This window comes from Rhinoraja longicauda, chromosome 3 (genome assembly GCF_053455715.1).
Source record: "Rhinoraja longicauda isolate Sanriku21f chromosome 3, sRhiLon1.1, whole genome shotgun sequence".
NCBI lineage: Eukaryota > Metazoa > Chordata > Chondrichthyes > Rajiformes > Arhynchobatidae > Rhinoraja > Rhinoraja longicauda.
The window spans coordinates 87784351-87811816 of NC_135955.1; the positions used below are offsets into that span (position 1 = coordinate 87784351).

Below are 27466 nucleotides of genomic sequence, written 5' to 3' on the forward strand. Positions count from 1 at the left end.
TTACTAATTTTAGTGGTCTGATACTAAGTGGCAGAGATCCTATTGGAAATTCAAATGCATCTTGTTGTAGTTAACCATTATATCATTGTGTTTCTTCATTAGAATGTACCAGAGGTGGACGAGGAAGGTTTCTGTGTCAAGCCAGAAGTGAATCAAACTAATATCCTTAACTTGAACTAACCAATTTGAAAGTTATCTTTATTTTAGTATTATCGTCAGGCAGCTATTGTGGTACATAATGCATACAAGTAACTGTGATATATTGTGTATGTCAGTCAACAAACTACTATTCAGAGTAAAATTAATCAGAATTTACAATAGACAACATTTTCAGAAAGAGTGGAAATGTTAACAACATGTACTTCAAATAATCTTCAAACTCTCACACAAAGGGTGGTAGGTGTATGGAACAAGCTGCCAGTGAGGGTAGTTGAGGCAGCGACTATCCCAACATTTAAGAAACAGTTAGACAGGTACATGGACAGGACAGGTTTGGAGGGATATGGACTAGCGCAGGCAGGTCGGACTAGTGTAGCTGGGATTTCGCCAAAGGGCCTATTTCCACACTGTATCACTCTATGACGCTATATCTCTGGGAACACACACCTGCAAATAAATCTTGACCATGAAATAGAATTTACCAAATTGTATACTTAAAAGCTTTTACTGAATTTATTTCCACAATTCTTTTCAGGTAAAACTTTCCAAATGGTAAAAATACCCTGTTTCAAATCTCCCCCCCACCCCCCTGATGTATCCTCAAGTTCATTTACAATTTTCCTGTAATCAGCATTCTCTGATTAGTACTGCCATAAGAATCAGTTTCTCCTTATATGTTATGGACAATAGACAATAGGTGCAGGAGTAGGCCATTCGGCCCTTCGAGCCAGCACCGCCATTCAATGTGATCATGGCTGATCATTCACAATCAGTACCCCGTTCCTGCCTTCCCCCCATACCCCCTGACCGCTATCATTAAGAGCTCTATCTAGCTCTCTTTTGAAAGCATCCAGAGAATTGGCCTCCACTGCCTTCTGAGGCAGAGACTTCCACAGATTTACAACTCTCAGACTGAAAAAGATTTTCCTCATCTCTGTTCTAAATGGCCTACCCCTTATTCTTTAACTGTGACCCCTGGTTCTGGACTCCGCCAACATTGGGAACATGTTTCCTGCCTCTAACGTGTCCAATCCCTTAATAATCTAATGTTTCAATAAGATCCCCTCTCATCCTTCTAAATTCCAGTGTATACAAGCCTAGTCGCTCCAGTCTTTCAACATACGACAGTCCCGCCATTCTGGGAATTAACCTAGTGAACCTATGCTGCACTCCCTCAATAGCAAGAATATCCTTCCTCAAATTTGGAGACCAAAACTACACACAGTACTCCAGGTGTGGTCTCACTCACTAGGGCCCTGTACAACTGCAGAAGGACCTCTTTGCTCCTATACTCAACTCCTCTTGGGATAAAGGCCAACATGCCATTAGCTTTCTTCACTGCCTGCTGTACCTGCATGCTAACTTTAAGTGACTGATGAACAAGGACACCCAAATCTCTTTGTACTTCCCCATTTCCTAATTTGACACCATTCAGATAATAATCTGCCTTCCTGTTCTTACCAGCAAAGTTGATAACCTCACACTTATCCACATTAAACTGCCTCTGCCCACTCACACAACCTGTCCAAGTCACCCTGCACCCTCGTAGCATCCTCCTCACAGTTCACACAGCCACCCAGCTTTGTATCATCTGCAAATTTGCTAATTTTACTTTTAATCCCTTCATCTAAGTCATTAATGTATATTGTAAATATCTGTGGTCCCTGCAGTGCCCCACTAGTCACTGCCTGCCATTCTGAAAGGGACCCGTTAATCCCTACTCTTTCCTGTCTGCCAACCAATTTTCTATCCATGTCAGCACCCTACCCCCAATACCATGTGCTCTAATCCTGCCCACTAATCTCCTATGTGGGTCCTTATCAAAGGCTTTCTGAAAGTCCAGGTACACTATATCCACTGGCTCTCCCTTGTCCATTTTCCTAGTTACATCCTCAAAAAATTCCAGAAGATTAGTCGAGCATGATTTTCCCTTCGTAAATCCATGCTGACTCGGAACGATCCTGTTACCGCTATCCAAATGTTCTGCAATTTCTTCTTTTATAATTGACTCCAGCATCTTCCTCACCACTGATGTCAGGCTAACTGGTCTATAATATCCCGTTTTCTCTCTCCCGCCTTTCTTAAAAAGTGGGATAACATTCGCTACCCTCCCATCCACTGGAACTGATCCTGAATCTATAGAACATTGGAAAATGATCACCAATGCGTCCACGATTTCGAGAGCCACCTCCTTAAGTACCCTGGGATGCAGACCATCAGGCCCTGGGGATTTATCAGCCTTCAGTCCCATCAGTCTACCCAACACCATTTCCTGCCTAATGTGAATTTCCTTCGGTTCCTCCGTCACCCTAGGACCTCTGTCCACTAGTACATCTGGGGGATTGTTGGTGTCTTCCTTAGTGAAGACAGATCCAAAGTACCTGTTCTATTCGTCTGCCATTTCCTTGTTCCCCATAATAAATTCACCTGCTTCTGTCTTCAAGGGACCCACATTTGTCTTAACTATTTTTTTCCTCTTCACGTACCTAAAGAAGCTTTTACTATCCTCCTTTATATTATTGGCTAGCTTACCTTCGTACCTCATCTTTTCTCCCCATATTGCCTTTTTAATTATCTTCTGTTAGAGTCCCAATCCTCTGGCTTCCCACTCATCTTTGCTATGTTATACTTCTCTTTTATTTTTATACTGTCCTTGACTTCCCTTGTCAGCCACAGTCGCCTCTTACTCCCCTTAGAATCTTTCTTCCTCTTTGGAATGAACTGATCCTAAACCTTCTATATTATTCCCAGAAATACCTGCCATTGTTGTTCCAACGTCTTCCCTGCTAGGGTATCTTGCCAATATCTAACAGAGCCTCAAGCTCATCCACTTTTTTTTAGACTTCACGCATTCAAACACAACACTTTAACTTCGGTATTCACCTCCCCTCTCACACTATTGGCCCTGACTTTACTCTCTTATCCCTTCTAGAACTTTCCTTCCCATTAATTCGGGATTCTTTTGCAGCTTTTCCTGTAATCATTCCCCTTTACCTTCATCTTTATATTCCCAATTTGTCAACCCCTCCCCCCCCACTATTTAATTTAAGCCCACACGTGTAGCACTCGCAAACCTGCCTGCCAGAACACTGGTCCCCTTCCAATTAAGATGTAACATGTTCCTTTTGTACGGTCACCCCTACCCCAGAAGAGATCCCAATGGTCTATAAATCTAAATCCCTGTTCCCTGCACCAGCTTCTCAGCCATACATTCATATCCCCTATCTTCCTGTTCCTGCCCTCACTAGCATGAGGTACAGGAAGCAATCCAGAGATAACCACACTAGAAGTCCTGCTCTTCAATCTACTTCCTAACTTTTCTTCCGAACTTTTCGCAGCATTGTGTCAACTCTGACAGCTAGGACTGCAACTGTAAGCTCCATTCTGGGAATCGTCATTTGTTTTAATGGTGCTACTTTGTATTTTCCCATTATGAATGCAATATGCACCTCTTTGCTATCGTTGTCCAGTCTTAGATATGAAACGGTACCGTAACCACTTTTGCTGGCGTCTGAAGAGTGGTGCAGCTGTGCATATCTGATTTGACCAAAGTTTGTAGGCTTCATGCACCAGTCCACTTTAAATTCTGCAATCTTGTTGAGATCTGTTAGCCATCCTGTCCATCGCTCAGAGAAGATTTGGTGTATGTCTTCATCCCAACCAAGTTTCTCCTTGCAGAGCTCCTGCGTAATCAGCTTGGCTGGCAGAGTAAATGGTGCCAGAAATCCTAAAGGATCGTATATAGAGCCGACTATAGACAAAATGCCACGTCTAGTGTACGGTCATCTCACGACAACCCCCAAGTGTTAAAAAATAATAAAACAAGATACAAAATAATATAATATGCTAAGACAGCTAGTGCAAACACAAATGGCTCTACAATACCTTTCAACTGTTGGGCAAGGTCAAAGGCCAAGGTTCCTGCATCACTGTATGATGAGTCTTCAATCCTGCCTGATTATAGCCACATCCTTTCCACTGTCCATATCTAGGCTACCAACTGACCAAAGAAGCATTTTGATTTATTCACAAAATGCTGGAGTAACTCAGCAGGTCAGGCAGCATCTCGGGAGAGAAGGAATGGGTGACGTTTCGGGTCGAGACCCTTCTTCAGACTTCAGAAGCATGACTGCTTTGTGGATTAAGATGTTCAGGTAACTTGTGTCCTCCCTGAAACATTATATTTTGGATTTCAGCTTTTCAGAGAGTTATAGGAGACATAGGGAACTATTGCAGATGTTGCTGCTGATGATTTAGCTGGTCTTGGCAAACTAACATGTTATGACATTTCACCTGCTTTCCATTTCTATTATAATTTTCATAATTCAGTAAGTAGAAGATTTCTAGTGATTTCATTTTTACATCAACTAAATATCAATTAGCCTTTCAAAAGCGTTAAAAAAAACCAGACGTTACATTTAATAAGAAGTGATGCTAACATTGAGAGTATTGTGTAAAATATCAAGTGGTTGAGCTATGGTCATAGAGTAAAGCGTCAAGTGGTTGAGCTGTGCCAAACAAATTTGATCAATTTATCCTCGGAACAATTAGCTACCTTCAACTCAGATTTCAGGCTACAAAGCCTATGCAGTTATATTTGAATTGCTTTTCTTTTCTTTAACTGATGCAAACATGCCAAAGAAAATAATTTTTATTCATCAAGCGACTCGGGCTCCGATGATGACGAACCCAAAAAGTTCCATGTGCAAATTAAGCCCATGCAACCAAACAATGATACTAACCACACATTAGAAGAGCTGAAAGTTTTCATCGGGAATATCACACTTTCTCCCTCCCCATCCGTAAGTATTACTTTATGCTTGTTCATTAATATTGTAACTAAGGATCAAAGTTAATTTTCTGCTAAACTTAAAAGTATACTGGCATTCATTCAACATAGGTAGTGTTCTTTTTTGGATCTTGCTTCCACAAATGGAAGCCAGAGTTGGTGATGGTGACCAAACCTTCCAAGATGTGCTCATAATTGTTCAGAAGATATATTATAAGATGCAAATCAGTAATTCGAAGTAAATACATAACTTGCTAATAATCTGTTTGTGAAAATGCGAAGTAAAATTTGAAGTGCTTGCATCAAATAAATGTTTAACATTTTTGGTGCTTGCTGTGTTGGAATTTATTATGATTAATTAAAGTCAAAGATGAAATAGCTTGATTCTGAAATGGCTTAACAAGCCACTTAGTAGTGAAGTAAAATGATTCAAGAACCCAGCTCACTCTTGACTGGTCAAGAGATGGACATTAAATTCTGCTCTTGCCAACAATGCCCAAACCCAAAATGCATTTTAACAAAAGTTTTGTGCCATAAGATTTTCATCTGTTGAAAATGATTCCAGTATTTTTTTAAATACCTGCTATTTGCTATTTTCGGTAAGCTCAAGTTGGGTTCTCTGTCACCCATCATAAAGGAATGTCACCTTACACCTTTCAGCCCATTAGTGATTCTGGCACAAGCCATCCAAAGATGATCAGAATATCAGTTGCATAGTTATTTCTCATTCATGAATTTCAGACCCCAGTTTCTATGTCATCAGTCCCTACATTTCAAAATGATGCAGTTTAAAGGAGATGGAAATTATGGAATTCAATTAAACACTGAAAATGCATTACGATTCTCCATATTTGGAGACAGATCTGGTTCTTAAAACAAGTCAGTTATTCATATTAGTCTAAGCAAGTTATAATTATGCACCTTTTACTCATTAACTCATTTTGCTCTGCTGAGGAGAAATGTGATTGAAGAATGGAATTGCAGGATTAATATAATTACTTATTAATAATTAAAACAATTGTATATATATTAGATGTTAAAATATAAACCAAGAATGCTTAATATTAACCTACATGTCTTTGATCTGTGTAAGAGCAAGAGTAGATCAGTCTGCTCCTCCTGCCTGTTCTGCTACTCAATAATATCACATTTCATATTTTTCTTCAGCAGTGGTCTCATTCAAATACCACAAATCCTTTGATTCCTTCAATATATAAAAATGTATTGACCTGACTTGACAGTGACAGTGACAATGGCTGAGCCTCCAGTGGCCTCTTGGATAGTGAATTTCAAGCTATCACTTTGGAGTGATAGTTAACTATCACTCCAAAGACGTCCAGGTTTGTAGGTTAATTGGCTTGTATACTTCGTATATGTGTAAATTGTCCCTAGTGTGTGTAGGCTTGTATTAACGTGCGGGGATTGCTGATCAGTGCGGACTCGGTGGGCTGAAGGTCCTATTTCCGCGCTGTATCTCTAAATTAAACTAGAAACAAAATCTCTCTTCATCTTTGGTCTTGTTTTGAGACTTTGACCCTTAACTCAACAATTTATTGCTAAGATCCTTTACCCTTTTTGGTTTGTTTCTTTCCCTTATTTACTTGCCTTGTAAAGGACCAACTGGTTAATTATTCTCAATTGAAGATTAAAAGTGTTGAGCACTTAATTGCATATCTCTAAATAAAAGTGTTTGGACCATCATATGAGTTTAACATCAAATATATTTTGACCACTTGAAAGCTGCTAGAGAGGCTCAGATTTGGCTTTTAACTGCAACTGGGCAGAAGCTTAAGACTGCAAACCTGGGCTGAAGTCTAGACTTTTGCTCCACTCCAGCCAAGTGCGATTCCTGAGTTACCTGCAGTGTGTCAGGATAGTACAAACTTCCTTAGATTTTCTAGTACCGAGACTTGTAAATCCATGTGGATCAGCCCAAAGGGGCTGACTGAAAGCAATGGAAAAAATGGTTATGGAGTGAACAATAAATAATATCTAATTTCCTTTTGTACTTGATTTATTTCAGACGATTTAAAGGTATTTAATATTTTTTAATTATGCCCATGCTTTTTAGTGCTTTAACCTTCTTTAGGAAATTGTGAATCTTTATTTTTAAATAATCATTTTATTTTTCAGTAGTATCTTTTGTTTAATATTCACAAACATTCATTTTAAACCACAGCTTTGATAGCGGTAAGCTCAGAAGCGAGACCTTACCAGGCTGAAAATAACATTCAGGGACTGTGTAATGGCAGTTTCTATACCTTCTCAAAGTCCCACTTTGATAGCCATTACTTCTCGGGGATGTGGTGGAGATATAGCTTACGCACATACTGATTCTTGATTAATTGGTCTTTCTTAAAGAAGCACAAATCAAAAGAATAATTCATAACTTTTCGTTCTTATCAACTGTTTCTTCAAACAATACAGTCGAGACCGTGTGGTCGTTACCGTGTGGTAAACTGTATTCTTCCATCCTCTGAGACTAAACTGATCCCCAATCTCCGTGGCTAAGCTAGCCTCCTCAGATGTAGACACTCCCCATTACGTATCAAATCACACCCACAAGCCTGCAAAAAAGACAGAAACTAGAAATGTAAAACATGGCCATAATATATTGACAGTAACTAATTTAAGCGTAAATGGCTCCTACAAACAGAGTTTGTTCACTGACTCTCTGTGATAAGCCAGGGCTTGCTTATCAATGGAAGACTGCGTCTGCAGGCATGCTGTAAAAAATGATGTACGTTGAGAGCTGGTGACTGATGAGCTTTGGCATCTTATCAATCAGCAGAAGATCCCTCCCTTCATTTTAGAAATCTATCTTTTGATGCAAATGTTTTGTTCCAATGTCATTCCGCACACGAGTATTTGACATTACCTTTATTTTTCTGTTTGCATGCTGACATCAGAGGCATAGTCCGGTAAGTAATTATTTCATCTCTGAGTGATCGCTTGATGAGATCATTTCTATTTGAATTGTAGTTTTAATGCATTTCTGAACTAATTTTGTTTTGTCACTTCAGATCGCAATGAAGAGAAATTTATCGAGTAAGTATGATTGTTAGATTTATTTTATTCCAAGTAAATGAGAATGTATTTCATTTTCTGTATTTAGAACTATTTTAGTTGGCAACTATTTTACAGTGATATTTAATTTCTTTATGCATACAAAATATTTGTCTCTATGCTGATAGGGGATTCATTGTAGACAAGGAGGATTGAGAAAAAGATGCAATTTCCTCCCTCGCTTTAAAGCCAGGGATACTCTTCATCACTGGTTGGCGCGGACCTGGTGGGCCGAAGGGCCTGTTTCCGTGCTATATCTCTAAACTAAACTACTGTAGCATATATTCAAAACAATTGTTACAAATTTTAGAATTTAAAAAAAAATTAACTTGGAATATTGTGCAAAATGTGTCATTTTGTAAGTCTGTCAAACTGTTCAATTTCTTAACTTTTACCCCCTTTCCTCCTTTCTACAAGATGAAGAGCTGATGCAATCAAGATCACACCTTTCATCATCTGAGTAAGTCAATAGTCAATAGTCGTTTATTTGTCACATACACATAAATGTGTAGTGAAATGAAACATTACCCGCAGTTGAACAATAAGACCAATAAGATTAATCAATAAAAATGCAATAACACATACAATCACAACTAACACCAAACAAAAAGAAACATCCATCACAGTGAGTCTCCTCCAGTCCCTCCTCACTGTGATGGAAGGCCAGAATGTCTTTTTCTCTTCCCTGCCGTCTTGTCCCGCGGTCAGGCTGTTGGAGTTGCCACGTCGGGGCGGTCGGGGCTCCCGACATTGAAGCCCCCGCTGGGCGGTGAAAAATCCCGCGGCCTATTTCAGGCCGCGCCGGATGGTGAAAGGTCCGTGGCGGGCCGACCCAAGCCCCGCGATTCGGGGCGGGCGAACACGCTGCCTCTGCTGCTGCCGGAGCTCCCGATGTCGGCCCCCACCCAGGGGCCTGCGGGCTTCCGACGTCCACGCGGCCCGCGCCGGAGCCTCCGGAGACGAGTCGCAGCCGTTCCCGCAGCATCCGCAGGCAGCCAGCGCCGCAGGTGGTGAGTCCGGGCCGTGGGCTCTGCGAACCAGAGCCCCAGGTGGTCCCAGGTGCATGGCCGGTGGTAGGCCGCAACGGGAACGGAGACATGACACAGAACAAAGGTCGTGTCTCCGTTCGGGAGAGAGAATGTTACAGTTCCCGTTCCCTCCCACCCCCCCCCCCCCCCTCAAAACATAACATACAAACCCTACACCATATTAAACTACAATTCAGACAAAAACAACAAAAAACACAAAAGACAGACGGACTGCAGGCAAGCCGCAGCTGCGACGGCAGCGCTGATAAAGGAATAAATAAAGAGAAGGTAACTGGTTACAAAACTGGAGATCAATTAAATGAGATTCAGAAAAGGGCTGTTATATATATGTTAGTGATTAATATTATTTTCAAATTGACAATCAACCGACTTCCTTGGAGATCAAGAATTGGCTATTAGTTGCTTAACTCTTAACAAAATGCAATTTCTATCTCACCTTTTTATTGGCTCAAGGGTACAACAAAGAAGGAACTGCCAACTCACATTTAAGCATTTTGTGACTTGACATTTTTAGCTGTGATGGTGAACTTAAAAAGTGTGATAACTTACTTTTAAATTCTACACAGCTAAAAATGACAAATCACCAAAATGCAAATGCCTTTTTTATTTTTTGTTCGCATTTTTGTTTTTCTTTGTTTTTCTTTCTTCACAATGCTTCCGAGATGGCGCCCAACCCAGGGGACTATTTGTGTGCTAGCCACAGAAGCAGATCTACAATCACAAGTTACAATCGCTCCACACTTTTAAATCCCTACTCCTACAGCAATATTTATTTACTTATCATCATCTATATACTAAAACTCTCGTTTGTTTGTTTGTTCCTGAACTACAGCCATAACGGTACACGATAGCGCAACAATTTTAGGCCCACCTTACTCACCATCGTTCTGTGCTGCTATGAATGAAGTTTCATTCAAATGTTGTTATATATTTAAAGTTACTCACATTTTAAAATTTATGGGAGAGGGAGGGTGTGGAGGGAGGAGGGGAGGGGGATTGAGAGGGGGAGGAAGGGCGAGGGAGGGAATAAGGGGGTTGAGGGGGATGAGGTGGGGGGGAGAGAGGGGGAGGAGAGGGTGCTACACCAATGTTGGAGAGGTTTGGGCCCAACTTGGTCTAGTGTATCTATAAAACTCTAAACTTTGCACCTCCGATTTCTGGATTCTCTCTCCATTTAGAAAATAAGCTGTAATCATGTATTGTAATCATGTATTGTTTTCTGCTGACTGGTGAGCACTCAACAAAAGCTTTTCACTATACCTCAGTACACGTGACATGAAAACTAAATTGAACAATTACATTCGGTATTGAGGGTGCTTGCACAGATTAAATGGAATAATAGCTGCAAGCATTATAAGGACAAGGATTTTAACAATAATGAACTGAGTAGGTGTTCACTTTAATTAAATCTGAGTAGTTGTCCAAGCAGGGGTATGCACATAATGTTTAGTGTTAATATATCTAAGATTTAGTATCATGAGACTGAAACAAATGCAGGTTCATTGCAGTGAGGCAAGCAGAACAAAGGCATGGTGGAATAAATTGGAATTTCGGTGTAAATTAGTTGAAAAGAATAAAAAATGTTTATAATTTTCCAAAGTTGCCAATTTTAGGGTTTGCAACAATCTTTATTTAATCCATTCGTGTCAGTCAGAATTACATTATATGGCTCCTGTCATGGCTTTAGGACAGTCTTAATTAATGAATTATAAATGAGCAATTAAATTGCCCAAAGCAGAGTCAACTGAGGAATATTTTGGCCACGTTACAATGCCCTGAGTTATTTGGTTCCCACCAAAGGCAGACTTTTCGTCTATTGCAACAGTTTTGTTTATATAAAAAAGATGCTCTATGCAGGCTAGTTCTTGGCAACATTTGAATTCTGATGTGAAAAAATGATCTACTGTAGCAAACTGTTTCTCAGACAATTTGATCCTGCACAGCTTTGACATCTACGTGATATTTATTAATGAAGTATACCAGCAAATGTCCGACAAACAGAAAATAGATTCCAGATATGAATGCCATAATTTAATACTGAAAATAGAATGAAAGTACTTATCTTTGATGCTGAGGGGAAAAAAACACTTTTGGACCAGATCACAAGTTTTAAATCATTTATCTACTTCACTCAGTTCTAGCTCTCTCATCACTATGAAAATATTGCTGATTTTCTTTGATTAATTTGAATGTCTCACATTTCCACATCATCTGTCGTTGTTTTGCTCGCTCACAAGCTGTGTATAAAATTCTAATATCTGATTGATGAAGAAATTGTGTGCAAAAAAGAGTCCACATATGTATATAGTGAACAAAACATGAAAGGCTGACTCCATGCCTGTTTCTGGATCAGTTTTCATTAAAATTTTGTCCGTTATACAATCTTTTGAGAATATATTAGGAATGTGCTTTATGTCATTTAAAGCAAAGTTACAGTGAAGCTCCAATAATCTAGCATCTGATTGTTCGGTAATCCTCTTGGACTGGCATCTGGCTGCATCATTAGTCTGGACTACGAGCCAGGGATCTAGAGTGCAAGTGGGGTGAATAGTGAGAACCAGTGCAGCTGGAGTTCTGGACTGTGGATCTAAATAGGTTAGGCAACTTGTTTGTAGTGTAGGTGGGAAGGAACTGCAGATGCTGGTTTAAACTGAAGATAGACACAAAATGCTGGAGTAATTCAGTGGGACAGGCAGCATCTCTGGAGAGAAGGAACAGGTGATGTTTCGGGCCCCGACCCTTCAGACGGGTCTTGACCCGAAACGTCACCCATTCCTTCTATCCAGGGATGCTGCCTGTCCCACTGACTTACTCCAGCATTGTTTGTAGTGGAGTCAGGATTGGCATCCAGAACATCGGGAGTCAGGAATGTGAGCAGCTTTGCAATTGGAGCCAGGGTCCGAATATATCTATATTTCCTGCTCTATTTAAATTCACCTGGTTCATTTGAAAATGTACTATGCTACCATATAATGTGTGTAAAAAAAGAAATTAAAGAATATATACGATTAATATGAATAAAATACAATAATCAAGAACATCTGCAAGTCCAACACTATTGCTACCAAAGTAACAGAATTTTATTCTGTTTACGATTAATGGAAGGTGCCATGCATTAAAACTTGTATTTTGGTTTAAATTATATAGGGGCAAAAGGGTCAACAGTGACTTGTTTTCATTGGATCCATTGTTTGGACCCCCACTTGATTCCTCGTCTTCATCCACATCAACTACTTCATCAGGTAGATGTTTAGGTTATTGTGGTGTTCATATGTGTAAATATTTCAAATTGAACAAAAGTACTATTTGATATTTTTAAATGAAGTGTATGATTATCGGGCTTTTTATTATCATAATTAACGCGGATATGCAGAATAATCTTACAAATGTTTATGCTAAACAATTGAAAATATTTTCTTTTGACCTAATAATTTCTTGATTATTTGATATTATTAACTCCATGACGATGGCATTCTATTGATCCCAATCTCTGTTTCTTTAAGTATTTTTTCCCCATTGAAGCTCCACTTCAATTGATTTTATCAATTTTAGTGATTTCTGTGTGCTCTCAGTTTAATGAAATGTTGTTGAAGCATTGTCTTACTTCATACTTCATGAAACAAAATGACATATTAATTTGTCAACCACAAGCAGTTACAATACTTGTTACAAACAGTTACAAACCACAAGAAACAATACTTTTAATTTGTTCAATTTATTTTGGGCTACATGGAAATATAGATATCATATTTAAAAAGTTATTCTAATAAACTTCATTAAGATACATACAATTTATTGGTTTGCATGGATGTAAACATATGCATAGAAATGGTATCCAGCCAAGGCTTTTGTATTTCAGGCCAATACTTTAAACCCCAGAGAGGAAAAAACATTTATTTTAAGTGACAGTTCCAAAATAAGTGAGTTAACCTGAAATTATTGAAGTTGATATCGAATCTGGAGGTGTGCGCCTTTACACTTCTATACCTTTTGCCCAATGGGAGAGGGGAGAAGAGGGTGCGACTCGTCCTTGATTATGCTGGTGGCCTTGCCGAGGCAGCATGAGGTATAGATGGAGTCAATGGAACGGAGATTGGTTTGTGTGATGGTCTGGGCTGCGTCCACAATTCTCTGCAATTTCTTGTGGTCTTGGATGGAGCTGTTCCCAAATCATGCTATGATGCATCCCAATAAAATGCTTTCTACGACACATCAAAAGAAGTTGGTGAGAGTTGTTGGGGACATGCCGAACTTTCTAATCCTTCTAAGGAAGCAGAGGTGTTGGTATGCTTTCTTCGCCATTGCTTCAATATGGGTCGTCCGGGAGAAGCTGTTTGTGATATTTATTCCAAGGAATTTGCTTTCAACCATCTCTACTGTGCCGTCAATGCAAACTGCAGTATGTGTGTCGATCCTGAAGTCGATCACTATCTCCTTTGCCTTGCTGACATTGGGAGAAAGGGTGTTGCCTCGACTTAGACCAAGGGATTAAAAGTACCATTAGCAAATTTGCAGATGATACTAAGCTGGGGGGTAGTGTGAATTGTGAGGAAGATGCAATAAGGCTGCAGGGTGACTTGGACAGGTTGTGTGAGTGGGCGGATACATGGCAGATGCAGTTTAATGTAGATAAGTGTGAGGTTATTCACTTTGGAAGTAAGAATAGAAAGGCAGATTATTATCTGAATGGTGTCAAGTTAGGAGGAGGGGGAGTTCAACGAGATCTGGGTGTCCTAGTGCATCAGTCAATGAAAGGAAGCATGCAGGTACAGCAGGCAGTGAAGAAAGCCAATGGAATGTTGGCCTTCGTAACAAGAGGAGTTGAGTATAGGAGCAAAGAGGTCCTTCTACAGTTGTACCGGGCCCTGGTGAGACCGCACCTGGAGTACTGTGTGCAGTTTTGGTCTCCGAATTTGAGGAAGGATATTCTTGCTATGGAGGGCGTGCAGCGTAGGTTCACTAGGTTAATTCCCGGAATGGCGGGACTGTCGTATGTTGAAAGGCTGGAGCGATTGGGCTTGTATACACTGGAATTTAGAAGGATGAGGGGGGATCTTATTGAAACATATAAGATAATTAGGGAATTGGACACATTAGAGGCAGGAAACATGTTCCCAATGTTGGGGGAGTCCAGAACAAGGGGCCACAGTTTAAGAATAAGGGGTAGGCCATTTAGAACGGAGATGAGGAAGAACTTTTTCAGTCAGAGAGTGGTGAAGGTGTGGAATTCTCTGCCTCAGAAGGCAGTGGAGGCCAGTTCGTTGGATGCTTTCAAGAGAGAGCTGGATAGAGCTCTTAAGGATAGCGGAGTGAGGGGGTATGGGGAGAAGGCAGGAACGGGGTACTGATTGAGAGTGATCAGCCATGATCGCATTGAATGGCGGTGCTGGCTCGAAGGGCTGAATGGCCTACTCCTGCACCTATTGTCTATTGTCTATTGACACCTGGTCATGAGGTACTCAGTCTACTTGCTGCACTCTGTCTCATAATTATTTGATATCCGGCCCACAATAGTGGTGTTGTCTGCGAATTTGTAAATTGAATTAGATTTGTTCATGGCTGCACAGTCATGGATGTACAAGGAGTAAAGAAGGGGACTGAGAATGCATCCTTTCAGAGCACCAGTGTTGAGGGTTATCCTAGAGGCTGATTTGTCCCCTATCCTCACTGATTGGGGTTTCTTGGTCAGGAAGCCAATTTTTCCAGTTGCATAGAGTAAATAGGATTCAGGCTGTTTGGAAAATTAATTGTATCATCTTGCCCAAAATTTATTAATGCATTTTGATTTCACTCATAGGATGTGAGCATAGCTGACAAGGTCAGCATTTATGACCTGTTTCCATTTGCACCTCTGGTTGTGTGGCACCTTTTGCATGTAGTACAGGTAGCATTTTGAGATTTTGTCACTCAACAATGAGAAAATGATAATATATTTACAAGTATAGATGGTGTGTGACTCAGGAGATTTTGGACATTGTACCATCGTAATGTACCTACTGCTCTTGTGCTTCTGCTTTGTTGTTTATGGATTTGGAAAGTACTGCTGACAGCCTTGGCAACTTACTGCAATGTGTCATATTAATGGTGCACAATTCAGTTGAGTGCATTAGTGGAAAAAGCAGTGAATGTTCAATGTGATGTATTGGATGCAATTAAGCAGATGCCTGTAATTTGGATACTGTTAAGATGGATATTCCAGTGCACTTTAAAATATTGTTAGAACTGCACTGATCTTGGCAAGTGGAAGTTCTTTCCAATGTAAGAAGTTGGTTGGTTGAATATCTTGAGTCAAGTCAAGTCAAATTTATTTGTCACATACACATACACGATGTGCAGTGAAATGAAAGTGGCAATGCCTGCGGATTGTGCACAAAAAAGAATTACAGTTACAGCATATAAATAAAGTTAATAAGTTACTATAGTGTAGACAAAAATTTAGTCTCTGGGGTTATAAAAGTTGACAGTCCTGATGGCCTGTGGGAAGAAACTCCGTCTCATCCTCTCCGTTTTTACAGCGTGACAGCGGAGACGTTTGCCTGATCGTAGCATCTGGAACAGTCCGTTACTGGGGTGGCAGGGGTCCCTCATGATCTTGCTTGCTCTGGATCTGCACCTCCTGATGTATAGGTCCTGCAGGGGGACGAGTGTAGTTCCCATGGTGCGTTCTGCCGAACGCACTACTCTCTGCAGGGCCATCCTGTCCTGGGCAGAGCTGTTCCCAAACCAGACTGTAATGTTGCCGGACAGGATGCTCTCTACAGCCCCAGAGTAGAAGCAATGAAGGATCCTCAGAGACACTCTGAATTTCCTCAGTTGTCTAAGGTGGTAAAGGCGCTGCTTTGCCTTGCCCACCAGTGCGGCAATGTGCGTTGCCCACGTCAGATCCTCTGTGATGTGGACTCCCAAGTATTTAAAACTGCTCACCCTATCCACAGTAGACCCATTCATCTCCAGTGGCGTGTACGTCCTTGGATGTTTAGCCCTTCTGAAGTCCACAATCAGCTCCTTCGTTTTAGTGACATTCAAGAGGAGGCTATTGTCCTGACACCAGAGTGCCAGATCAGCCACCTCCTCCCGGTAGGCCTTCTCATCGTTGTTGGAGATCCGGCCCACCACCACAGTGTCATCAGCAAACTTGATGATGGAGTTTGAGCTGAACCTGGCCCCACAGTCATGTGTGTACAGGGAGTACAGTAGGGGTCTAAGGACGCAGCCCTGGGGGGATCCTATGTTCAGGGTGAGGGAGCTAGATGTGTGTTCCCCCATCCTGACCACTTGGGGCCTGGCGGTGAGAAAGTCCAGGACCCAGGCACACAGAGGGGTGCTAAGCCCCAGTTCCAGCAGCTTCTCAACCAGTCTGCTGGGGACTATTGTGTTGAATGCTGACAAGCATATAAGAAATAAAAGCAGGAATAGGCCATGTGGTCCCTTGTGCCTGCTCTGCCAACCACTTGGTCACAGCTGATCTAACCTTTGGCTTCAACTCCGTTTTCCTGCCAATCTCAATGATCTTGTTCATCCCTGTACTGATCAACTAGGCAGTGCGAAGTGAAGATTATTGTGAATGCCTTGCTTTGATGCTCCTATTTTACATAAACTTTCCATAATCAAAGATACAGGTTCACGATTTCCAGGCATCCTTGGTTCCAGAACCTTTCTGGATTATCTGTTTTCCCAGCCCAACAGTGATCATGTCCTCCGAGAGGAGATGAACAGAACCAGAATGGTCTGCCTAGTTCACTGAGGGGCTAAATTACTGCCTGCAAATTTGGCCTTGGAAGTTGGCTATGAGAACAGATCTGCTGGTTCTGGCTGGGCCTGAATAGCAGATCCCTGGCCACAGGAGGCAGTTTGACCCGCCCACCAGGATGTCCCAGTGAAGTCAGATTGGCTGCTTCACCCAGTCTAGGTGCCACATTTTCAGGTGATTTTCAAGTTTGCCCTTTTAATTTTGTTTGAAATAAAGGAGCGCCAGACCACCAGTTGCCGGATCCGTATTAAGTGCTATGGTAAAGTTGGGTTTATGGAGAAGAGTCTCAAATTAGCCATTTAATGGTGGAACATTAAATTGGTTGGCGGACAGGAAGCAAAGAGTAGGAATAAACGGGTCCTTTTCGGAATGGCAGGCAGTGACTAGTGGGGTACCGCAAGGCTCAGTGCTGGGACCCCAGTTATTTACAGTGTATATTAATGATTTGGACGAGGGAATTGAATGCAACATCTCTAAGTTTGCGGATGACACGAAGCTGGGTGGCAGTGTAAGCTGCGAGGAGGATGCTAGGAGGCTGCAGAGTGACTTGGATAGATTAGGCGAGTGGGCAAATGCATGGCAGATGCAATATAATGTGGATAAATGTGAGGTTATCCACTTTGGCGGCAAGAACAGGAAAGCAGAGTATTACCTGAATGGTGACCGATTGGGAGAAGGGGAGATGCAACGTGACCTGGGTGTCATGGTGCACCAGTCATTGAAAGCAAGCATGCAGGTGCAGCAGGCAGTGAAGAAAGCGAATGGTATGTTGGCATTCATAGCAAGAGGATTTGAGTTTAGGAGCAGGGAGGTTCTGCTGCAGTTGTACAGGGCCTTGGTGAGACCGCACCTGGAGTATTGTGTGCAGTTTTGGTCTCCTAACCTGAGGAAAGACATTCTTGCCTTAGAGGGAGGACAAAGAAGGTTCACCAGATTGATCCCTGGGATGGCGGGACTTACATATGAGGAAAGACTAGATAGACTGGGCTTGTACTCGCTGGAATTTAGAAGACTGAGGGGGGATCTTATAGAAACATATAAAATTCCTAAGGGGTTGGAGAGGCTAGATGTGGGAAGATTGTTCCCGATGTTGGGGGAGTCCAGAACCAGGGGTCACAGCTTAAGGATAAGGGGGAAGTCTTTTAGGACCGAGATGAGAAAACATTTCTTCACACAGAGAGTGGTGAGTCTGTGGAATTCTCTGCCACAGAAGGTAGTTGAGGCCAGTTCATTGGCTATATTTAAGAGGGAGTTAGATGTGGCCCTTGTGGCTAAAGGGATCAGGGGGTATGGAGAGAAGGCAGGTACAGGCTACTGAGCTGAATGATCAGCCATGATCATATTGAATGGCGGTGCAGGCTCGAAGGGCCGAATGGCCTACTCCTGCACCTATTTTCTATGTTTCTATGTTTCTAACAGATTTACAGGGAGAGTGTCCATTAGTATTCTTAAGTTCCTGTGCACTTGACTCAGCCATCATTAAAATTGACATAATTATCAAATGTTCCTTCTCAAAATAACTTAAATTACCCACCATTATTCACAGAAGTGCAGAATTCGAGCTAATTGTTGGGTATGGAATCATGGATTTTCGTCTGATATTTCTCTTTCCACTGTTAAGCATGCATGGAGGCCTGTGTAAAGTTCTGCATTGATAATTTTAGATTTACCTGGTGCTGCTCCTGGCATATTATTCTGCAGATCTTATTGATCCAGATTGGTCCTCCACTCAGTGCAAATAGCTGATGGAGGAATGTGCAGGGCATCAAGTCACAGGTTGTCATAGTAAACATTTCTGTTGTTTCCATTTGGCCCACTGGACCTCATGGCTTAGTATATTGTGTGATCAATATGGTTTCCTATTGGATTTTGCTGTTATCTATACTTGACTTGGCACGGTTCCAGACAAAACAACCGAACTTTTGGTCTGCGTTTGACAGCACTGGGCCTCTAGTCCCTGGAGTTTAAAAGGTTGAGGGGGGACCTCATTGAAACTTACAGAATAATGAAAGGCATAGATAGAGAGGATGTGGAAAGGATGTTTCCACTGGTGGGAGAGTCGAAGACCAGAGGTCATAGCCTCAGAATTAAAGGGCGCTCTTTTAGAAAGGAGGTGAGGAGGAACTTCTTTAATCAGAGGATAGTTAATCTGTGGAACTCGTTGCCACAGAGAGCTGTGGAGGCCAAGTCAGTGGATATTTTTAAGGCAGGTATACACAAGTTCTTGATTAGAACGGGTGTCAAGGGTGATGGGGAGAAGGCAGGAAATGGGATTAGGTGGCAGAGATCAGCCTTGATTGAATGGCGGACTAGACTCGATGGGCCGAATGGCCTAATTCTACTCCTATAAACTGGTGAACTTGTAACTAAGTGCCATAGCAAATCAGGAGAGAAAGTGGCAGTGATTAAGATATTGGTTTAAAGAGAGAAGGCACGATGTAATAGTAAAGAGAAGCAAGATAAGCTAACTGCTGCAGGATTAAGTGCTCATACCCATGTCAGAAGAATTTGCAGAAGAATTTAGATCAGTTGATTCACCGTTGTCATTTGTCAATGCCTCAATGTTGCTGCATGCAGGTGAGGACTGTCCATTTGCTAAGAAGTTGTAAGTGCAATTGAATATTAAACAATTACCGTTTTGATGTCTATGTACTTTAATTTTACTCAGGTGTCTTGACCCCAAATGCTGCCCTAATGTCATGGATTGTCACTCTCATAACATCTCTGGAATTCAGCTCTATGGTCAATGATTAGACCAATACAAAATTCTCCAATACCACTGCACTATGGATAAGTGGTGACCCAAAACCCACTGTGTGTCAATGTGGTGAAAACAGTCAATCAAGGCTTGAGAAAGGGAACTGGAAAGGCAACTGAGAGAAAATAATTTTCAGAACTGTGACAGAATTGAGCTGGCAAACAACTCAATCAGCTGAATAATCTACTTCTGAGCATAACTGTTCATGTTTTATTAACTGAAGCACTGCAAGTTTAAGAACAATAATTGGGCAAATTTCAAAACTAAGGGTTAAGTAAACTCATCCTTGATTGAAATGCAAGTCCAGAAGCACAACAATGTGGCTGATGCTTAGTTTCACTTTGAAATAGCCTCTCAATAGACAATAGGTGCAGGAGTGTTAATGTACGGGGATCGCTGGGCGGCACGGACTTGGAGGGCCGAAAAGGCCTGTTTCCGGCTGTATATGATATGATATGATATGATATGATATGAGTAGGCCATTCGGCCCTTCGAGCCAGAACCGCCATTCAATGTGATCATGGCTGATCATTCAAAATCAGTACCCCGTTCCTGCCTTCTCCCCATATCCCTTGACTCCGCTATCTTTAAGAGCTCTATCTAGCTCTCTCTTGAAAGCATCCAGAGGATTGGCCTCCACTGCCTTCTGAGGCAGAGAATTCCACAGATTTACAACTCTCTGACTGAGAAAGTTTTTCCTCATCTCTGTTCTAAATGGCCTACCCCTTATTCTTAAACTGTGGCCCCTGGCTCTGGACTCCCCCAACATTGGGAACATGTTTCCTGCCTCGAAAGTGTCCAATCCCTTAATAATCTTCTATGTTTCAATAAGATCCCCTCTCATCCTTCTAAATTCCAGTGTATATAAGCCTAGGGGCACCAGTCTTTCAACATACGACAGTCCCGCCATTCCGGGAATTAACATAGTGAACCTACACTGCACGCCCTCAATAGCAAGAATGTCCTTCCTCAAATTTGGACCAAAACTGCACATAGTACTCTCAGGACTTTATTTCACGGAAATAATTGATGGAATGGCAAGCATTGGCCATAACCCAAAAATGAATAAAATAGAACAAAATGGGAGGTATAAATAAAGTTTTAAACATGAGCACAAACTTTTAATTTTGATTTTACTCCTACTAGATCAGAGCAGATGAAATAGTAATGTTTGAAATTTTTAAGATTTTGATAGCATTGAATATGAAAACACTGCTGTCCTTACATAGACATTTTGAACCAGGATTCACCAAGGAGAAATTAACTTACATTGAGTTGTTTGAACATGGAAAGCCTTGTTTCTTGAAGGGTTGCGGTGGACATTTTTGCAGATTTGAAGGGTAATTTGTTAAACCAAACAAGGCAAAAGAGTTTTGCAACGTCTAACAATGGCATGACCAAACGCAGACTGGGTGATCATTTAGCGGGACACCTTGGCTCAGCCCGCCTGAACCTACCTGATCTCCCGGTTGCCAGTCACTTTAATTCTCCTTCCCATTTCTACACAGACCTTTCTGTCCTCTGTCTCCTCCTTTGTCAGAGTGAGGCTAAATGCAAATTGGTGGAACAGCATCTCATATTTCGCTTGGGCAGTGGCATGAATATTGATTTCTCTCACTTCAGGTAGCCCTGGCATTCCCTCTCTATCCCTCCCCCACCCAAGTCGCACTGGGTTCTCATTTTCACCCGACAATCAGCTTACAATGGCCAGTTTCCTTTATCATCGTTACCTTTTTGCATTTCTTTCATTCATTGTTCTTTATCTCTCCACATCACCACCTATATCTCGTTTCCCTTATCCCTAACCAGTCTGCAGAAGGGTCTCGACCCGAAACGTCACCCATTCCTTCCTGCCAGAGATGCTGCCTATCCCGCTGAGTTACTCCAGCTTTTTGTGTCTTTCTTCAGTTTAAACCAGCATATGCAGTTCCTTCTTGCAAATTAGTTCTTTAGGTGTCACCTGCGCAGTCAGCGTTAGGTTTTGTGGATAATGGATGTTATTTTTAACATGTCACATCTTAATCAGTGTCGTGTCAAGTTCAGAGTGAGAACAACCAGATGCTAGTGGTATAATTATCCATGTCCTGTTTATTAAAAGTCTAAAATTATTTTCTAAATGGATTTTTAAAATGTAATCATTCTGGCAGTATATTTCATTAACTAGTTTTGCTTTCGTCTTCCTTCTTGTTTTTCTTAACTTTGTTTCCAGCTTTCCCTTTCCTTCCAGTAAGTAACACTTCTGAGGTACACACGTTTTTAACTTCAGGTAAATAAGACTATAATATATTGAAAAGCTATACAATTGAACATTTTTGTGCTCCATTATCCAGCAAAGTGGTTTTATCAGGGGGAGTTGTAGCACAGTAACTAAGCTTTTAAGAAGGCAACAGAATACAAAGCACCTCATTAATATTTTTTAAATTAGCCTATTGCTGTGTTTTCAATGAGAAGTGTACAACTATTCTCAAATCAACTTTTTCAACTTTACATTGTAACATTTAAAAGCGACTAATTTAATACAAAAGATTAGGTGAATACTTATGAAGTGATACCACCTTGCTGATTGATATGTAGAAAATGAATGTTATTATGTTAGTGGTATTTTGGCATATATAGCTTTTTCCAAGAATGCCTGTTGAGTTTTTCCTACTTCATCTGCACTGACATGGAAACTGACATAACTTTCTCATGAATTCCAGGGCTGTGTAATATATATGAAATAAATATGGTGGTATTTTGTTGAAATATCTTGGCTAGATCGCCAATTTGGCAATCCAAACTCAATTATCTAAGTTGTAATTTTAAAAAAATCATAATGTCACACTGCTTCTGTTGCTGTAGTTTCATTGATTGCCCCATTTATTTATAATTTAACTGCCTTACTAAATTGCTACCGTTTCTTTGGATTCTTTAAAAGTCTATTAAAGTAGAGGGTTCTTTATAAAATGTAGTTGTCACTTCCTTGAAGGAAGACACTTCCTTAAATTGTGATGTACTGTAGCATTTTGTAAGGAAACTAATGATTAGTCAATGAAAGTCAAAGAGTACTGTAGAACCTGTTTGAGAGATCATTCAATGTTTACATACCTCACATTCATTGAGCAGTGATTTTAGTTTAAAGCACAGTTCAACACATTTTTGGTGTTGGATGGTAGCTTTAGGTTTTTGACTTGGTAATTAAAATTAATAATTGGAAAATGAGAAGTAGTATGCCTATCATCATTCATCTTCAGTTGTAGAATGAATTCAGTAAATTATAAAAACAATTGATTAAATTGATATTTTAACTCAATGTCAACTAAGCAAATTCAAAGTGTTTTTTCAGTGTAATATTGGAAAGTTAAAAGCCCTGGTTTTCATTTGTCTTTTAATTTATTAACCTTCACTTTATTTATCTATTCTTTAGTTACTTCACTATTTCTTTTTGCTGCTTAATGTGTCAAAAATGTTGAACCTTTAAAAGAGTTTTGTTAATTTTCCGTCATTTCTTTTTGCTAACTAACTACCAAAGATTTATTTAACTCCATCCCATCATATCTTATATTGGATCACTGGCATTATAAGTTGACCTCTAACCCTCCACCTATGTTTTTGATGTGTTATGACTAACACATTTATTAATATTTAAGCTATAGTAATTATATAAATTTTAAGAGAATTAAACCACCTGCGGCCACAGTAGTTGTCTATTGAAATATGCGGGATATATCCAATACAACTCATTTAGACAGTTTAATTGTTGAAGTTGGAAAAAAAAGCCTCATGAGGATGACAGTGTTTATGATAAAGTTAATATTCTACATTTTTATTGCATATTTTTCGCAAGCTTTTAACTCTTCCTTTTCCTTCAGCTGAATTAACATGGCATGAAGGGAGTTCAACTTTCTCGAGTCCTAATTCACCATGGGGTGTAGAATATGAGTCCTCAGTGAAGCACCAGTCAAGCTGTGAGTCTAAGAGTCCTAGTCCCGGTTCAGGTTTTAGTGTAGCAGCAATTTTAGAGACCTTAAATGGCCACACTGTCATTCCTACTTCACGGACTCAGTGGATTTCATTTAATGACGAGCTAAATTCAAGCAGACCTTTAAACTTATTGAAGGAACCAACACAAATTAAAGCTCCATCAAACTCCAATCCTCCTGTGGCCTCCTTTCAGTTGTCGTCTTCCAACAGCACTTTTGATGACCAAAGTGACCTTCAGAGTGATTTTACAGGCAACAAGAAACTACCAATTGAAGAGAATGACACTGGAAGTTTTCCCTCCTCTGCATCTCAACCTGTGGATGTTAGTTTAATGCCTGTGGTTGCTCATTTAAATAATGGTATGCCAAATAAGATTTGTACAAATATGCTTCATATTTTATCCCCTGAACTTTTAAAATCATTACATCAAAGTGAAATAGTTTTGATAAACTGATTTTAACTGATATAAAAAGTTTGCAGATTACAATGAAGTAGCTTGGCTTAGTCATTGCAATCAATTTACATGACTACAAAAGGTGCACAAATTAGAGTAACTGTCTAGAAAGTTACTCTAATTTGTGCACCTTTTGTAGTCATGTAAATTGATTGCAATGACTAAGCCAAGCTACTTCATTGTAATCTGCAAACTTTTAATATCTAATTCTGGTTTGTGTTATTTGGGGTCAGATAATATATTCTTACTGATTGATTATGAATAATTGGGAAAATCAATTCATTGTGAAGACACGTATTTTGCTTTTAGGATTAAGATTTTAATTCAGATAGGCAAGTGGAGGCTCTTTCTATAATAGATGTCAGGGCTATTCAGTTCCATATGTTTTAAAAATCTTATGAACTAAATTTTGGAGAAAAGAAATACAGATCTCCCCTGATTAGCAGGCCTTCACTTTGATACATTGAAGGGCTATAATTAATTTAACTTTAATTATTATTTAATTAATATTTAATTAATAAAGGTTTCATTTACTACATCAAATGATAAGGAACACATTTGGAAAATGGCTTTCAAGCAGGTCTATGAAATCCATTAACATTTAACCTTCTTATTGACTGGATTAATTGGAGGGAAGTTTTGGACCAAACACGCTATTTAAAATAGGGGGGAAAAAATTAAGCATTTGGACTCTTTCAACGGGCCACTGGGTGAAATACTTGTAGGTTTCAGCTTGTCAACACAGGCACAATTTGCTTTGATTTACCGCATCCTCATTGGGAGGGGAAATCAACTGGCTTCTGACGTTTATTCTTATAATCCATGGAAACTGGTATTGTTCTTTAGGAAACTAAACCCTGTTAACCGGGGGAGATCTATATACTGATATCTGATTAACACAATCAGTACAATTTAAGTGAGGTCAGGATGTCTGCTATTAATGGTAGAGCATTGATCTAGAAACTACAGAACATGCCCTCAAAGATCTGGGTAGATATATTCTTATAGGTTATTAGAAATTTTAGATTGTTTGCCTTATTCTATACCTCTCCAGAAAGGATTATATTTAATTGGATATTGAGATCGGTACTTCACAGATGAAACAAATAAATGTTTTTAGCCTGGAGGCATAGTGAAATGACATTTGTTGTACCATGTATCATACGATGAATGCCCCATCCTATTCAGTGCTTACCAGAAATTAGGCATGGTTCCTATATCTTTGAAAAATATTAAGATCTGAGATGATTAGATCTTACTGTGCACCAATTTGATCGATTAGTCATTTCTTGAACTATTTTGTGCCTTTAGAGTTTGGTTCAGGGATGCAATTACAGAAGCCTGATCCTAGTCAGTTTGGCCAATGGTGACACATATGCAAAAGCAATAGATTTGTATAAAACATGGAGAAACAAATGTATTATTGCAACGACCGCTATCTGTATTTTTTACGTAAAATGTCTTTTTTTAGTGTTGGATTTTTTTTTTAAATCACCACTTTCTCTGAGGTTTGAAGTAGACAAATTGCAAAAAGAATGCTGATGTTTACCCATCTCAAGCTCTTAGCTAATACTTGGAGATCATTTGGATGGTTAGGCTTAAATCTGCCTCAGATTCATCTGAATAATCGTTGTCTTAAATCTTTTATATTCACCTGTTATTGAAATTTATTAATGTCTAGCAAAAATATATTTTAAAATTATGCTTGAGTTTCTTTCCTTTTTGTTATGTTGTATGTCACAACTGATATGGACCTCTATGTATCAAAACATTTGCTCTGGAGTAAATTGAAAACAACAGAGGGGTATTTGTGGAGCTTTGATTATTTTACACAATGGTGACAAGGGAGAGAGCAGTTATAAAGAAACATCCAACATAGGATACAAATGTTCTTTCAATCCAGAGACATGAATGATTGAACACAAAAAAAACATAAGACAATTTTTACTTCAGTCCAAATTTTGAATTTATTATATTGCTATGTGAACATGAGATACAGGGAATTATGCTGTTGTGAAATATGATAAAATACCAAATTAACATGCAAGTTGTATTGAGAATTTTAGAACCAGGTGTAGATCTATTTGAAAGGACGTTCTGTTACTATGAAACCTGTTCATTAGGATTAGTTTGATTTCAGAATGCATCTTAATTTCAAAGATATATGATTATGATGGCATTTTCATTTATTCTTGAAAGTTGGTTTGCTTTATTTTTAGACTGAAAACAAGATGGATTTAAGTTTAGGTATTTTAAATGATACTACATTATGCAGGCTTCTTCACAATTCTCTTCACTGTATGCAAAAGTATTCTTTAGAAATTATTTAAAACTTGGTAATTAATATGTTTAGATACTTTATCAATAAGCATTTCTCATTTTAATTAAATTTTTTCTTCTCTCCTCCCCAACTCCTCACCAGTATCACCGCCAGCAAGACCCACTACTCCACACAATACAAGTATGATTGTGCCACCACCGCGTCCTACTTCCAGACCAAAGCTTTTGGCGACAAAATTGGGTGGAATTAATGAAATAGTAAGCTTCTTTTTATCATACCATAAATCATCCTTGCATTGTTCATGTACTATTTTTTTTAAGTATTGAAGTAATTTGTACAAGTTACTACGGATGGCTTTATATTCATTCATGAGTACTGAGACAAATATTTAATGCTCAACGTTATCAGCCTTATTACATGTTTCACATATTCGGGACGGGAAAAATAAATAATAATAGACATTCCAATTTCTCCTTCATTCAATAAGGTTGAAGGGCTTTACAATTACCCCTAGTCCAGGTGAAGCAGGGTGGAGTTGATGAGTTTGTGAGAGAGAACACCTTAAATGTTCCACATGGAAGGTTGATTAAGAAGGTTAAATCGTTGGGTATTAATAGTGAGGTTGCAAGATGGATTCAACAATGGCTGAATGGGAGATACCAGAGGGTAATGGTTGACAATTGTATGTCAGGTTGGAGGCCAGTGTCTAGTGGAGTACCCCAAGGATCTGTGTTGGGTCCACTGTTGTTTGTCATTTACATTAATGATCTGGATGATGGTGTGGCAAATTGGATTAGTAAATATGCTGATGATACTAAGATAGGTGGTTTAGTTAATAATGAAGTAGAGTTTCAAAGTCTACAGAGAGACTTGGGCCTTTTGGAAGGGTGGGCTGAAAGATGGCAGATGGAGTTTAATGCTGATAAGTGTGAGGTGCTGCATTTTGGTAGGACAAATCAAAATAGGACGTACAGGGTAAATGGTAGGGAATTGAGGAATGCAGTGGAACAGAGGGATCTGGGAATAACTGTGCATTGTTCCCTGAAGGTGGAATCTCATGTGGATAGGGTGGTGAAGAAGGCGTTTGGTATGCTTGCCTTTATAAATCAGAGCATCGAGTATAGAAGTTGGGATGTAATGTTAAAATTGTACAGGGCATTGGTGAGGCCGAATCTGGAGTATGGTGTGCAATTCTGG

The 27466-nt window shown here is 39.9% G+C and overlaps 1 protein-coding gene across 10 annotated transcripts in view; it reads left to right on the forward strand.

Moving 5' to 3' along the window:
• The window catches only part of fcho2 (FCH and mu domain containing endocytic adaptor 2), a 145763-nt gene that overhangs the window by 66420 nt on the left and 51877 nt on the right, over nucleotides 1–27466 (forward strand). For 6 of the 10 annotated variants that reach the window (XR_013547098.1, XM_078396593.1, XM_078396590.1 and 3 more), the window contains 8 exons: nucleotides 103–160; nucleotides 4792–4961; nucleotides 7972–7996; nucleotides 8432–8474; nucleotides 12211–12305; nucleotides 21781–21837; nucleotides 23423–23893; nucleotides 26411–26526. Coding sequence is in view for 9 of the 10 variants with exons in the window: in XM_078396593.1 (XP_078252719.1) it covers nucleotides 103–160; nucleotides 4792–4961; nucleotides 7972–7996; nucleotides 8432–8474; nucleotides 12211–12305; nucleotides 21781–21837; nucleotides 23423–23893; nucleotides 26411–26526 (1035 nt within the window). In the remaining variant the exon portion in view is untranslated. The remainder of the gene's footprint in view (nucleotides 1–102; nucleotides 161–4791; nucleotides 4962–7971; nucleotides 7997–8431; nucleotides 8475–12210; nucleotides 12306–21780; nucleotides 21838–23422; nucleotides 23894–26410; nucleotides 26527–27466) is intronic. The other 4 variants (XM_078396597.1, XM_078396599.1, XM_078396596.1 and 1 more) reach the window with 3 other exon arrangements.